Genomic DNA, 15,882 nt, shown 5'->3' with positions numbered 1-15,882 from the left:
TAGTAGCTTATTCCATAAATCCACAAGCCTGAATACTCTTTTCAGTTCTCATCACAAAGGGAAGGACTAGACAACCTTTTCTGTTCCTCTTCAGTCATAAGACATACTCACCATTATCAATCCATAATCTAAGGCTATTGCTGCTTCATAAATTACATCTGGTTGCATAACATATGGTTACCATAACACAATTTTCCTCCTAATAAACTAAAAGCTCCTCTGAAAAATATTTTGTGATGATGGAGAAAGCATATATTGTAGAGGGGGAAACTGTGTGGAAAGATTCAATGTTTTTTCCAGGGTCAAAGCTGAGTCAGTGGCCAGATCAAGAATAGGACCTCAATCCTGGGTCTCCTAGGGGAAGTCCAAAATTAAACTGAAAGCAGGCAGATTAATGCTCACTGGCTTTATTCTTTTACTTTTGGAAGCCTGAGTATTAATTTTATCCTACCTCTGACTATGAACTATTAGTCCTCAACATCCTACCAGATTATCTACATTTTGAGGAAAAGGACTGGCAAAATAAAGCTTCAGATATTTTTTAAATGAATAATTGAATCACAATATGCAGTAGCTCTGGGAAAAGTGGCTGAGATTGGGTCAATCCAGAAAACCCTGAAAAATACCAGGGGATTTTTAGGTGATCATAGTATCTTGTTCAATCTCAGGCTTAACAGAAAGCAAATACTCAAAAGGATACTTTAGAATGTATCAAAATCAATCCAGGAGCTTGTTTTACAATGGAAAATTTTGGTTGCACCCCTTGTGCTTTTAATTCAGAAGGTTTGGGGTGGGCCTGGGGGAATGTGCATTTTAATAAACATGCCAAGTGAGTTTGATGCAGGTGGCCTCCACTGTTGGAGAGACATCAAGTGGATTAGCAATATGATAGCTACATTGGATATTTGCACCAGTGTTTTATGTGCTTGCAAAAATTTCAGAACTCCTTATAAACAAGACAGCATTGCTAATAAGGAAATTGAGGAATAGTGTGGTTAAATAAATTGCCCAATATTTACCTTCAACTTACTGTATGAGTCAAGACCAGAAAAAAAACAAAAAAGGCCAGCAACACATAATCCTCTAAGGCTTTTCACACCCCCACCCCCACCCCATTCCATGTCTTAAGAAAACTTTAGCAGAAAATAACAGGAGGGCCCTTGGACTGTGTTGATATTGGCAGCAAAAGTGCATCCAGCTATCCAGTCTCAATAAAAGAACATTTTTTTAAATCTTTCAAAGCCAGCCACACTAAAGCTGTAATGGGTTTACCTCATTTTAATCTATGCAGCCAGAACCACTCAAGGAGAGCAGGTATGAACCCATCTTTGGGAAATCATGCTGGCATCAATATTAAGAAGATTTAAAAATTCTCCAGACATCTGGTCTGACTTAATAGATCTCTTGGTGCTTTCTGGATTCTTCAAAAACGCTAATCGGGAGGTCACATGCTTACCCTCTCTTTTTCCCTACAGATAGACAAGTCAATTAGACAAATCCAGTGAGCCAAAAGTATCAATTTCATTTCCATTTCCATAGATTGGTTCGTTGATTAATATATTTCTCTCTCTGTGCGAGAATGTACTTAATTTTCCAATTTGCATTATATTTCATGTATTCCTTCACTCCCACTGAATGAATACTTACTAAGCACATACTCCATGCCAGGCATTCAGCTGTACCCTGAGAGATGAGGATGAAAAGTCTGGTTTCTGTCCTCAAGGAGTTTGCACTGTGGCAACAAAATATACAGGCAAATAGACCCTCTAAAATTTGTGTAGCCTGTGCCTGTGCTCTGGGGCAAGCAGGAACTGAAATTCAGCCTGCCTTTGGCTCTGCTCACCAAACTGTGAGCCCTAGCTGCAGACTGCATTTCTCCAGAAGCCTAGGAGACACCTTTGTTTCCTAAGTCCCAAAGATGGGCTATTAATGGCTCTGTATACAAACAATTAATAATACAATGAGTTACAAGTCTGCTCAGCAGAGCCAAGGAAGGTTCATAGAGGACACTACTTGTGTTAAGGCTTGAAAGATTTGTAGGTGTGCAAGGTTTTTCTGAATCAACATCAAGGAGAAGGATGTTCCCAGCAGATGGCCCGGAAGCATGAGAAAGCATTGCATCATCAGGAAACCTGAGAGGCGCAAGTGCCTAAGGGACAGGAGCAAAGGCTGGACCTAAGGCCAGATGGGGAGGCAGGGTCACATCAGGAAGCCAGGTATGTTCATGCAAAGACTTCTAGTTATTTCATTGATGAAAGGGAGAAGAGTGGGTTGGCAGAGGTATCTTTAAATAAGGCAGGGAATATAAGAAATGGGTAGGGAGACAGAGGGTGAATTCAAGGGCTTGAAATCAACATGAGAAATCCAAAGTTTCCAATCAAACAGAGTGATAATTCCATGAAAGGAATCCAGTTATAATAGTTTTGTTAGCCTGGGTAACAAAATAGTTTGGGTAGCTTTATTAACACAACTAATGGTATAACTTGTTAGGATTTTAAGAATATTCATAATTTATCTAATATCCTCATGAATACCTTCTTAGGCCGTAAGGTTTAGAGCAGGAATTCCTGTTAAGACTAGAACACAAATATCTGTGTAACTTATGACAGGACAGCACAATACCCTGACCTTCACCGGGTGTTCAGTAAAGGTGAATTCATGGAAAGAAATTCTATGGTACTTGCTACCCCAACTACTCATTTGTCAAATGCCATCTGAGGACCAATGATGTTGGTTACCTGTTCATGTAAGTATCCACTGCTTCTCTCTCTGTGTTTTGTTTTTTTGTTTGTTTGTTTGTTTTTGTTTGTTTGAGACGGAGTCTTGCTCTTTCTCCAGGCTGGAGTGCAATGGTGCAATCTCGGCTCACTGTAACCTCCGCCTCCTGGGTTCAAGCGATTCTTCCGCCTCAGCCTCCCGAGTAGCTGGGACTACAGGCGCGTGCCACCATGCCCTGCTAATTTTTTTTGTATTTTTAGTAGAGATGGGGTTTCATCATGGTGAGGATGGTCTCGATCCCTTGACCTCGTGATCTGCCCGCCTCGGCCTCCCAAAGTGCTGGGATTACAGGCGTGAGCCACCGCGCCCGGCCTCTCCCTGTGTTTTAAGGTCAATGTATATCTCCCACAAGGTTCAGCATTTAGTAAAGGCATGATGAGTGTCTATAGCCTGGCGAGGGGAATTATTCTCTAATTAAATGAGACTTATTCCAAAGTCTAATTAGGTCACTTTGGTTAAAGTGCACTTGGATGTGTAAATTCCACAAAGTCGAATGTTCCTAGAGTGAGAATTCCTGTATTTGGGGTAACGAGCAGAAGAAACTCTTCAAACTATGCATCCTGAGCAGGTACCTTCTTTACCTGTGAATGCCTATGGGGAAAGATGAAGAGTACATACTTTTCGAATGTAAGAATTTAAGCTCAATAGAACAAAGTTCAGTAAGGGCAGTTCCAGGAATGGAAACTCTTGTAAGTCCAAACAAAATACAAATACACTGGGTGAATGTGGCACATTTCTCACACACGTAAAGATTGTAAAGTATCCAGCCAGCCCTGAAGGCTAGATATTAGGAAGAATAGTAATAATGACTAAATTTATTGAATGATGTGTTAGGCCTTATCTAAGCACTTTGCACATGTTATCTAATTTAATCTTCAAAACAATTTTGTAATGTAAATGCTAATTTCCATCCCAACTTTTCAGATATGGATACAGAGATATGAAAGTTTGGATTATGATTTTGGAATTTCTTGTCTGGAGTGGTCCAAAGTTATCCCTCAAGTTTACAAATTCACTAAAAATAATATCTATGGAGTACATGTGCTAGGCACTGGGCTCAGTGCCAGGAGCAAAGCCATGTTTAATTCAGATAAGGTCCTTGTTTTCACAGTGTTATATTCCAGAGGAGAACAGATAATCAATAACTGAACATGATGGCTGAATTGGGTTAAGTCTGGAGAAGGAAGTAAGGGGTGACAGAGTGACAGGTACACTAGGGACAGAAGCCTGGTGGGCCTTTCTCAGGAGATTGCCTCTAACCTGAGTCCTGGGGACAAGAAAGAGCCAGCCACATGAGGGACCAGCAGAAAAGTGTTCTAGGTAGCAAGTCCCTGAGCCTTGAAACATAATTGAGTTTGGCATGTTTGAGGAATAGCCAGAAGGAGGCTGGTGGCTGTCATGGGTAGGGGGAGAGGGTATGTATTGAGGTTGCAGGGGGAAGCAGACCAGGGCTGCACAGGAAGTCCCTGGGAAGGAGTCTGGATTTTATTCTAAGCCACTGGAGGGTGTAGGCAAGGGAAGGAGGTGACCTTGAGATGTTTGTAGATCCCAGTGGTTGCTGAGTGCAGAATGAATGAATGGCAGGGTGTAGGAGAAGGAGGGCATTTAGTCAGCAGTCTGCTGCAGTAGTCCAGGTTGGGGGGATGGTGTCATGGACTAGGCTGGTGGAAAGAAATGAGCCCAAACTGGTTTTTGCTCTTGAGGCCAAGGAAAAGGGGGTAAGTATTCTTTAACCGTTGCAATGTCTGTCACTCACAAATAGACACTTTAAAATCTGACTTGTGAAACAGCTTTCAAGGACCTTTAGTAGGTTTGACTTGGACTATCCTGTCCTCTGTTGTCAGCGGCAACAATGCTGATGGAATGCAAGTGGAATGATTATCTCATTCTATTAAAGTCATAAATTCTTTCAATAGCTTGACTTTTTACATTAACTACAGAAGAGTCCCTTTTTAAATACAATCTGTTTTTATGATAAATTTACTCACCTCCAAAAGTAAAGACTATTGCAAAAGGTATATCATATTTAAGAATTTTTTTTTTTTTATTTTTATTTTTAGGAGAAACAGGTTTTCACTATGTTGGTCAGGTTGGTCTCAAATTCCTGACCTCAGGCAATCCACCCGCCTCCGCCTCCCAAAGTGCTGGAATTACAGGCATGAGCCACCTCGCCTGGCCAGCATTTAAGGATCTTTAATATGGTGATGTGATGGGTTAACTCTGGCATGTTTTTGTTAGTACATGCAGATTCAATCGCAGAATAAAGTGAAAATATAAAATATAATTATATAGAACTGAGTGGGAGGGCAGAAGGGAAAGGAGTTGAAGAGGATCTTGGATCAGAGGTTAAACTACAGAACAGACCACTGTATGAGAATCTTCTGTTAATTCTCTCCCACACCAGAAGCCATCTCAGCTGATCAGCAGGCGGCAGGGAATTAGCAAGACCACAGAGGGACATCTCAAGGCAAAGACAGAAAGGAGATGGCCCCAAAGGGTCCTTCGAGTGCTCATCTCTTGTTCTGATGGTTTTTCTTTTATTTGAGGAAAGTGACATTCTATTTCAGGACTTGGTTATTTTCCTATATACTGGCTGATAATTCACTTTGACAGTAGACCATGCTCTCTATAATAGAGGAGGGAAAACTGAATTATTGATGACATTATAGAGCAACATTTAATGACATGGAAAGATGTTCTGTGTGATAAACAGAATGTGGTTTTAAAATGTGCGTGTGTATATGTGTGTGTGTATCTGAAGAAGTGAGTGAAACCACATACCCTAACATGTTAACAGAGCTTATCTTAGTAGTTGACTGTTTTTTTCTTCAGAGATGGGATCTCTATGTTGCCCAGGCTGGACTCAAATTCCCATGCTCAAGCCTCAGCCTTATACCTGGGACTACAAGCATGCACCACCATGCCCAGTTAGTAGTGGACTTTGGATTGATACATATGTAGGTATTCTAATATATGTTTAATATATACCTATATTTCTTAGCAATTTTTTTGAAAAATTTTCTTTCCATAAATTTTTTTTTTTGAGATGGAGTCTTGCTCCATTGCCCAGGCTGGAGTGCAGTGGTGCAATCTCAGCTCACTGCAACCTCTGCCTCTCCTGCCTCAGCCTCCTAGGCAGCTGGGATAACAGGTGTACACCACCATGCCTGGCTAATTTTTGTATTTTTTAGAGACAAGAGTTTTACCATATTGGCTAGGGTGGTCTCAAACTCCTGATCTTAAGTGATCTGCCCGCCTCAGCCTCCCAAAGTGCTAGGATTACAGGCATGAGCTACCGTGCCCCACCAAAAAGCAGAATTTGAAAAACAAAAAAGTTGTCATGTCTTTAAAAAATAATTTTATCTTTTAAAGTTCTATTCCATTAGATTAACTGTCTCCATAAAACATCTATTTCATAATTAACTCTTACATTTTATTTCTTAATTTCAGTTAGCATTTCATTCATAATAATCTCCAGATACAGCCATTTTCAAAAATTTATGCTTTTCCCTTTGGCAAAAACAAACACACCTCCATGGCAATTGCAGCTCTCAAGTCCTCCGTCCCATCACCCAAGTTGGCAAGAGCCTTGGGGATGAACACAGAAACTCATACCATGGCGGGAGAGAGGACTGCTCTGCAGTTTCCAGGCTGGCATCTTAGCAGCCCATTTTTTGGACTGTTTGAGAGCAACTGCCATAAAGTGAATTTATTCTCTTTTCATAAAGTCCATCAGAGCACCAGGGGTATGAAGTCTTCCACAGAAATGCAAAATACAGAGCTAACCACCAACCGTGAAGCAGAGGAAGTGTAGTCATGTGCTCAGGAGTCTCCATGGAGACACCCTTCTGTCTACATCGTCATTTATCATCTGGGTCTCTAGTCATTTTATAACCACAAGGATAAAAAGAACCATGGATTCAACTTGCACTGGCTTCAGAGACAATCATACATACTTTTATATACTGCTTGGCTCACACTGTGAGCAGCACTATCCACTGCTACCGCAAAGTAAGAGTAGGAAATCTGAGAAAAGAACGAGACTCACATTTGCCTGCTTGAAAACTGAAAGGCCCTCCATCATCCTTGTCTAGAAAGACTAAGATTTTCTCCCTCATCGCTCTGGTTGCCAGGACTGCCCTCATCCTTTACAGCCCCTCTGACTCCCAGGGTAGAAACTCCCATGCCCAACACAAGATGATGTCAGATTTCTTAGGGGATTCTTTTTTTTTTTTTTTCTGGAGATGCAAGTCTTGCTCTGTTGCCCAGGCTGGAGTACAGTGTCACGATCTCGGCTCACTGTTGCAACCTCTGCTTCCTGGGTTCAAGTGATTCTCCTGTCTCCTGAGTAGCTGGGACTACAGGCATGTGCCACCATGCCTGGGTAATTTTTGTATTTTTAGTAGAGACAGGGTTTCACCATGTTAGCCAGGCTGGTCTCAAACTCCTGATTTCAATAATCCGCCCGCCTTGGCCTCCCAAAGTTCTGGGATTACAGGCACGAACCACGTAATTTTTTAAGTAAGAAGGACATCTATCCATTTTTCTCCCAGTGTGTACAATGTAACATTTTTTATTTTAAGTTCAGGGGTACATGTGCAGGTTTGTTTTATAGGTAAACTTGTGTGATGGGGGTTTGTTTTACAGATTATTTTGTCACCTAGGTATTAAGCCTAGTACTCATTAGTTATTTTTACTGGTCCTCTCCATTCTCCAACTCTCCACCCTCCATTAGGCCCAGGTGAGTGTTATTCCCCTCTATGTGTCCTTGTGTTCTCATCATTTAGCTCCCACTTGTAAGTGAGAAGATGGGAGTATTTAGTTTTCTGTTCCTGTGTTAGTTTGCTAAGAATAATGGCCTCCAGCTCAATCCATATTCCTGCAAAGGACATGATCTCATTCTTTTTTACGGCTGCATGGTATTCCATGGTGTATATGTACCATATTTTCTTTATCCAGTCTACCATTAATGGACATTTAGGTTGATTCTGTGTCTTTGCTATTATGAATAGAGCTGCAATAAAGATGCACGTGCATGTGTCTTATAATAGAATGATTTATATTCCCTTGGGTATATACCCAGTAATTAGATTGCTGGGTCAAATGGTATTTCTGTTTTTCGGTCTTTGAGGAATTGCCATACTGTCTTCCACACTGGTGGAAATAATTTATACTGCAACCAATAGTGTATAAGCATTCACTTTTCTCCGCAACCTTACCAGCATCTGTTATTTTTTTGTGCAATGTCACAATTTAAATGTTAAACATCATTTCACCCATGGTAAAAAGAAATACACTGGGGCTGACTAGCCTGGGACAGACCAGCTCTTCAGTTGTGCAACTTATACCTATCAACAAATAGCAGAAAAATGACTTCAGTGTATCTGCTCTGATGGTAGGAGAAATGGACTTGATAATATAAAAGAATCTCTTTAGACCAGAACCAATTTTACAGATCTTTTTTTACACCTAAGTAATGCCCCACATTCCATTAAGGGTGATGACAATGTTGTCAGTGAAGAAGTTGCTTCTCATATAACTATACTGTCATGCAATGAAGTTCTTTTCATTTTTTTTTCCCTCCAAATGTGCTTTTTTCTTTGTGGAGCCAATGTTAATAGTTAAATTAAACTAATAGTTTAGTACTGTGGCTTACTAAAGACTCAGGATAAAAAGTCAAAAAAGAACAAAGTAAACACAGTATTCCTAAGACTTTCATATACATTATCTTACAATTGTCAACAATACTCTGAACATTGTTACTCCTACCTTAGAGGGATGGATTTAGGGTCTTGCTTAGGACGATGTAACTGTTGTGTCATAGGGCTTAGATCTGTGCTCATGCGTGTTAGCTGGGTTACATATGGTGGCTGCAACTCTGAAGCAGAAAAGCCAAGTAACTGTTTCTCCTCATCAGACCCCAAAAGATGGCACTTGTTACAGAGAGGGTATGAAAAGAGGCTGCTTCCTCAATGTGCCTCAGACCATCTTTATTTGTGCTGTTTTATAACCTGGGTAAAACTAGGAATGTAGAAGCAACCTTAGATCATCGTGAAGAGAGGAAGAAAGCACAGTGCCTGTTACCCAACTGTGCGTATGCAACAATAATGAAGAACCCCACCGTTTACAATGAGTTAGCACATGAACTTCCTGGAGCTCCGGGAGAAGTAGAAATGCAAATCCAGCCTGACCCTCAAGATTCTTCAGCAACTCTTCGGTGTTACTTCTTACTCAACCCAACCTAATATACTACCTCCTCCTGGCCTGGTACGGATGAGAAAACCAAGGCTCAAAGATGAATTGATCTTTAAGGTCCCAAAGTTAGCTGGTGGCAGAGGTGAGACTAGAACCTAGGCCTTCTAACTCTTACCCCTGCCTTCTATCCAATATGCAAATGTCCTGCCTTATATGTATTACAAATGATGGTGACAGAAATCACAATGGCAGCTATCACTGACTAAACGCTTACTCATGGCCAGAGGCAGTATTAAGTGTTTTTTATAAATGATTTCAGATAATCCTCAGACTTTCAAAATCACAAGGTAGATGAGGAAACAGAGACTCAGAAAGATCATGCAACTTCACCAAGACCCCACTGCAAGTAAGTAACAGAGGTGGCATTGAGCCTAGGTCTCTCTGAAGGTAAAGCTCCAGGTCTATATCAAATTACCTGTCTCTGCCCACTGGGTTTGGTGAAAATTACAGTGATTAAATATTACCAGTTGACATACCTGCTTACTGTTACACTTTACTCCATATACTTTAATGGCTTGACAGAAAGAGATATCAACAAAAAGGTGACCATTAATCTGCCCTTTTCTTCTTCAATGCAAATTCTTAAAGAGTTTCTCAGAAGAGTAAAAAGCCTTATTCAGATAGTCTAAATCTGCTAATTTATGTGTTGAAGGGGAGAAAACTCATTATCTAAGCATAAATAAGATGAACTAGTTCTTCAAATAATGAAATCACAGTCTCCCAGATTTGGAAATCAAATGTGCCAAGTAATACTTAGGTGTCTGGATGCAGTGCCTATTCATAGACTGTGATGCGTGCAGGGCCGCCGAGGAGGCTCAGGCAAGCCCTTGAGGGGTCATTATTTATCGTTCTCTCCATTTGTATTTTCAGCACCCACTTTTCTCATCTGTTGATGCTGACAATACAGTTCTTAAGAACTGGCATCTTTCAATTGCTAATTCGAAGAAAACCTTGATAACAGATGGCTCAGTTGCTTGTACTTAAAGAAACAGATGACATCTGGGATACCTAATATCACTTGCGTACCTAATATCACCTTGTATAATATCACAAATATCACCTAATATCACCAATAAAACAGGTTTCTCAAAGTCATCTATACTTAGGCTCACATCTTGGAGTACCTAGCATCATTTAATCTCTCTAGAGTATAGTTGTATTATTAGTAAAGTTAGAGGCAATTTCATGTCCTTTTTACCTTAAAAATGCTCCAGTATGACTACTAATTGGATAAAAGAATTCTAAAACAAATTTTCCTTCATTCCTCTTTTGTTCATCTGCTCTTTTTTCTGTTGCTCCAGCTCCAGTTTTCTCCATTCAATCTCAAACACTTTGTCTTCACAAATACTACCTTACTAGTCCTTGCTTTTCTTTGTCATGTCAGATGGGTAACGTGCAGATGTCATAATAAGGTTTGAGGGTGGCAACATCTCACATATTCGCATGAACACCCAATTATCACACTTATGAACTGCAAAAGGATCAGTTCTTTTGCTTTTATTAGCAGCAACGCAAATCATTTTTTTCTACCTTAAGAAAATATGTGATCTTACTATGAATGAGAATACAACGCAGAGAACATGGAATTAAGACATGTATGATACAGGCTAAAGAGATCTAGAGCACATCCACATTATTTAATGTTCTTTAGAAACTACAATGATAATTTTTAATGAAGAGATTCTAAATAGTTATAAAGTTAAAACTCAAGCTTCTGCAAACACCTAGAGTAGAGCCACAATCATAAGCTACAAGCATGATAACCAATGTTGCTTTACTGATGCTAACAAATGCTTTGCTTTTGTGTTTTGTATTTTAAGATATGGATGCATGTATTTTAAGTGTGACCAGAGAGATCTTTTTTTTCCCTTTCATTTAGAAAGGTTATCAGGGAGAATTTCATTCTAAAAGTTTTTTCCACTCTCCAAAACTTTTAGCATAAAAGCAGTAATTAATCAATATATACATAAATGAATGTCTCCCCCAAACATTGAGACAGTAAAGAAATGTTATTTCATATTTTACCTGGGAAGAGCAGTGATTTTCCCCCATTTCTCCACACAGAATCTTCTTGGGCCGTTACTCCCTCGGAGAGAAGCAAATCCTTCGTAGGGAATACTGGATGTGCCTGTAACAAACTGTCAACCCAAGAAAACAGAAGGAGAAGGTGAAGTCAGAGACCAACAGCCGGGAAAGGCATCACGTCATTCACGGGCAGCGCTCCTGAAGAAGAGTAGGCAGGAGAGTTCTGAAGACAAAACTTCATAGGTGTGGAATAACCACAACACAATTCTGACACAGAGCCAGAAGAGAATACTAAGAAAGGGCTGTGCACGATAAAGGGAAAGGGGATGTGGAGGGTTTGTAGAAAATAAAGCACCTGATGCAGCTGACCAGCTCAGAAGCTCAAACCAGGCACATTTCCCACCATAGATGAATAGTCTTAGTTAATATCAATTAACCTGAGTCTACTTAGCATCAGTCCCTGATCAATGTTGGATGAATTTTAAAAAAGAGAATGTCTGGGCCTGCAATTTTGAGGCCCAGACCCTTAACCCAAAGGAGCTAAGATCCAGAGTTCTTGTAAGGCTCTGCCTGAGCATCCAGAGGCTCCCTCATGTTTGGTATTTCTTTAGCTGCAACCAACCAGCGATTGTCCTGGATGACCATAAACACCACAAATAAAAAAACAAGTTTGTTTTCTCAGTGCTCTTGAATGTCACTGTTTTCTCAGATTTGTGGAAAGTTAGATGAAAGAGAAGAAAGGACTGTTTATCAACTAACTACATCCCTTTTTAAAGGACTGAAGATTATTTCTTTCTGCTGCTAAGGATGCTGGCCTGCACTTTGGGTATCCTGGGTGCCTCTTGCTGAAGGGACCAAACTGTCCTGAAGGCAGATACTGTTACTGGGATTCTTGGACTGGACTTGACACTTCCCTACAATTCTGACGAAATGCTTTAACTTGGCTGGAGATGTTCTGAATAGCCATGGAGTCACATAACCATGCAATTAGGAGTCTAGAAATGGTGTTTCCCACATTTCCAGATATACATGGTATGTATTTATGGAGAATAATTAGCAGTTATTAAAAACATACATTTCCAACAATAATCATATTTATATATTTAAAAGATTAAAAATGGCATCTTACCTGTAACAACCTTAGTCGTTGTTCATTGTTGAATCTTTCCACTGCAGCCCAGAACCACCGAATTACAATATGATTGTCATGGTATCCTACCAAACCAATAATAAAAGCCCATATTACTTTGACTCTTCTATATTAAGCCACCAAGATACGTGACACAAAAGAGTTCCCAGACATAAATCATCCTCTTAGATTCTTTAAAAGTTGTCTATACTTTAAGACTAAGGAATAATACTGTATATATGATCATATGAATGTCAAAAGTTAGACAAAAACAACGCTAAGTGAAACCAAGAGGTCTCTGTTTTCATTTAGTGGTCACTAAATGAAACTAGTAAAGAGAAGAACAACAAATGAGTTATTTTAACCATAGCATTTCTGTAAAATATCACAGTTGTTACTGGAAATACTTAACTCTTTCAGTCATTCATATGAGAAATAATTTTCAAATGCCTCTATGCCAACAACTGTACTAATGTTGGGAGAATAATGGCAAAGAAAACCCTCCCAGGGCTTCTGGTAGAGGGGAGACACACTAACCAAATAATTTATAGAAATAAATACATAATTGCAAGTGCTCTTAAAAGCTATCTGTAACAGTCATATTTTAAAATCAAATTAGTTTCACATTGATTTACTACAGGGAAAAGTGACCTTTAATTCCTTCAATAAATCCTAAATAATCGCCAACTTAATTTTACTTTTATTCCATACTTTAGTAGAATTTAAGAAAATGTCAAAGGAATCACTTCATGGGCAGTGGTGGTAGATTCCAAACACCTTTCAGTGAAAAAAAATTAAATTCAGAGACAAGGCTAACAAGGATTTAGTGTTTCAAACCAATGAACAGACCTAGTCAATGGGCACAAATGCTACTTTAATTCTGAGTTAGTAGTCCAGAATAGCAGGTGGGTAGAAATTATTTTAATCCAAATTTTTCCTCACATTTCAGTAGTTGTAGGATTTTGGAGGAATCTCACCTTATTGTTTACTATTTCATCAGTTATGTTTAGTCTCCTTTGGAGAAAAAAAGAATTGAAGGGAAGGGTGATCAAAACTGGATTGCACATGAGGACACATGGCCCATGCCCAGACTTTGGTGAAGACTAGCAATTTGGTACAGAGCAGTTTCTCATCTACAAAAGAGCACACTGGCTCTTTGTAGCTTTAAAGTTTTTTGACCTTATGAATTAGCCCTTTTCTGCTTCCCTTTTGCTATTTGTGCCAAACCTTTTGGAGGAGGAAGAGTCAATGTGTCTCATCATACTCTCTCTTAGCAGCTGGTGTGCGAACATATGGCAGGTGGCAGCCACACAGCTGCTTCTTTATTCAGTGCCAAGTAGCTGGGTAAGCAAACATGGCAGCTGAGGATCTCAGCATTTTTCTACTCTTTCCCAAAGATTTTATTTGATAAGATTTACAATAACCATAGAAACGGGTCCTTGATTAGTCAGATTCAGTGAATAAAATTTTATGCCATGGAAATACAAAAATGGCTGATTCCATAAAGCATTGCTATTAGAATCTCCTGAGTCCGGGTACAGTGGCTCATGCATATAATCCCAGCACTTTGGGAGACCGATGTGGGTGATCGCTTGAGGCCAGGAATTCAAGACCAGGCTGGCCAATATGGTGAAACCTCATCTCTACTAAAAATACAAAAATTAGCCAGGTATGGTGATGCACGCCTGTGGTCCCAGCTACTTGGGAGGCTGAGGCAGGAGAATCGCTTGAACCCAGGAGGTGGAGGTTGCAATGAGCCGAGATCACGCCACTGCACTCCAGTCAGTCTGGGCAACAGAGTGAGACAATGAACTAATAATACTCATGGTAAAAGGTAAGTTATGTAGCATGTCAGAGAAATTGTGCTCTCAGTAAAAATCGATGGGTTAACAAAGTTACAATAACCAAAGCCATATATAGATGATACACAGGGCAAATTGGAAAAGACTTATTTCAGCAATTGGACTTCAGAAAATCACAGCAATGGAAACTGCAATTAAATACAGACTTTCAGATTAAATGTATGAGCAAGACCAGCCTGTGGTGCAGGGATGAGCTGGAAGAGGCAAGCACAGGCATAACCAAAAGCAATTTAGCAAACATTAAGGCACTTTTTAAATCCAAACTTTTGAAACTACTTTTTAAAAAAATGTATCTGGTTCAACTTAGAGATAACTGAAGAACGGTTCAGCTCTCAATTTATTCTGCTAAGTGATTAATTCAGTGACATTAAGTTTGTATTTTTCATTCTCCAAGTTCAGAACTACTTCCAACCTCTTAAACTTTGAGTTAAAAAACAAAACCCAAACCAGAAAACAACTGGTATTTGTCATGAATTTCTGAAGGCTTTCTAACACAGTGATAAATTTCAGAAAATGTATTCTTTGCTTAAAATGATATGATAAAACATTAACTCTGGGTTACCATCAGGTCGCTTGCAAAGTATTGCTTTAACACTCAAATTTCAATGGCTTTGGTCCCAGTTACTAATTGATAATTTGTACTGATCTGCAGAAATGTCACTTTTAAAGCTTCCCATTTGGTGAAGTGTCAGATAGTACAGTTTTTAATTAATCTTACTATAGTCTTCTTTTCACTTGAAATTCATGCTTGAATTTAGAACTTCTCCAATAATGTTGTATTTTGGGAACTGTATCTTATTCCACTCAAGTGTTCTGACTATGAATTACAACTGGTAAGTAGTGCAGTGAACAGTAGAAAACTGTGCTGATTAGGAAGCTCAAAGGGTGTGCTTTTTTAAGTTTTAGAAACAAAATGAAATAGGTGGAGTTTGACTAGCTGGATGTTAGCTCAATGGTGTTTCACTGACAACATCATAAAGTAATTAATTAATGTTCTTATGGTCACATTTCCTCCCCAACAATTAAGAGTTACGACATCCTTTGATGGTGTGTAAACAGTCCTTCTCCCATCTGACAGATGAGGTAACTTGGAAAAGAAGAGAATGTACCTTGCCTAAGGTCTCAAGGGAGCCTGCATCAGACCTATGATTAGAGCACAAGTGCTTTTGCCTGTCCTATATTCAGTTGGCAAGCTGAACCATGCCTTCCTTTAATTTTAAATTTAAAATCTAGCCATCTATAAATCAAATTTCACCTCCTCTATATTCTGTGTTGTTTCTCCAATCACTTAGGTCTATTTCAGCTGTGCCTGCGATGACCAATTCCAGTTCTCTTGCATCAAAAACAGATACCAGCCTGGCATCCACCACCTGTGGAACAAGAAGAGTACAAGGCATGGCTTAAGAGCCTGGAGAAATATCAGCTGTAATTAAATCTTAGAAAAGAGGACATACGGAGTTTCAGAAATAATATGTGTGTACCTTGTGTGGGTACTTGAAAACCTGTAACGCTCCCTACAAATATAAGGTATTCTTTAGTATAAGGTTGATGAGATTTGCCTTGACAGAATTTTTGTTTTACAATTGACTGCTGATTCATCTAGGTCCCGTCTACCTTTAGGAAAATACCTAGTGTTTCTACAGAAAACGTCACATGAAATACATGCCAACTCATTCTGACCCTCAGATATAATTATTTCACATAGCAAGCATGAGATTTGATTAGCCGTATCTAAGCAAAAGATAGATGGCTTAAATGTTCCTAGTGGTCATTAAATCAACAAATGCTACTTCAACTCAGTTCATAACATTTATTTCAGTGATTTCTTGTAAC

At 39.4% G+C, this 15,882-nt stretch overlaps 1 protein-coding gene and 1 non-coding gene across 7 annotated transcripts in view; both read right to left on the bottom strand.

Moving 5' to 3' along the window:
* Positions 1-15,882, bottom strand: part of HECW2 (HECT, C2 and WW domain containing E3 ubiquitin protein ligase 2) — a 392,336-nt gene that overhangs the window by 10,958 nt on the left and 365,496 nt on the right. For all 6 annotated transcript variants that reach the window (XM_012454051.3, XM_012454049.3, XM_064373220.1 and 3 more), the window contains 3 exons: positions 15,305-15,419; positions 12,188-12,273; positions 11,059-11,171 (listed from right to left, as the gene is read on the bottom strand). In XM_012454051.3, the coding sequence (XP_012309474.2) occupies positions 11,059-11,171; positions 12,188-12,273; positions 15,305-15,419 (314 nt within the window). The remainder of the gene's footprint in view (positions 1-11,058; positions 11,172-12,187; positions 12,274-15,304; positions 15,420-15,882) is intronic.
* Positions 10,412-10,516, bottom strand: LOC135273757 (small nucleolar RNA U13). The gene has a single exon (XR_010341566.1). It is a non-coding gene; the product is annotated as a small nucleolar RNA U13 (small nucleolar RNA).

This window comes from Aotus nancymaae, unplaced genomic scaffold (genome assembly GCF_030222135.1).
Source record: "Aotus nancymaae isolate 86718 unplaced genomic scaffold, 86718_ANA_hifiasm-v0.15.2.pri h1tg000008l, whole genome shotgun sequence".
In the NCBI taxonomy this organism is placed as follows: Eukaryota; Metazoa; Chordata; class Mammalia; order Primates; family Aotidae; genus Aotus; species Aotus nancymaae.
This window is presented reverse-complemented; position numbering and strand designations above follow the sequence as displayed.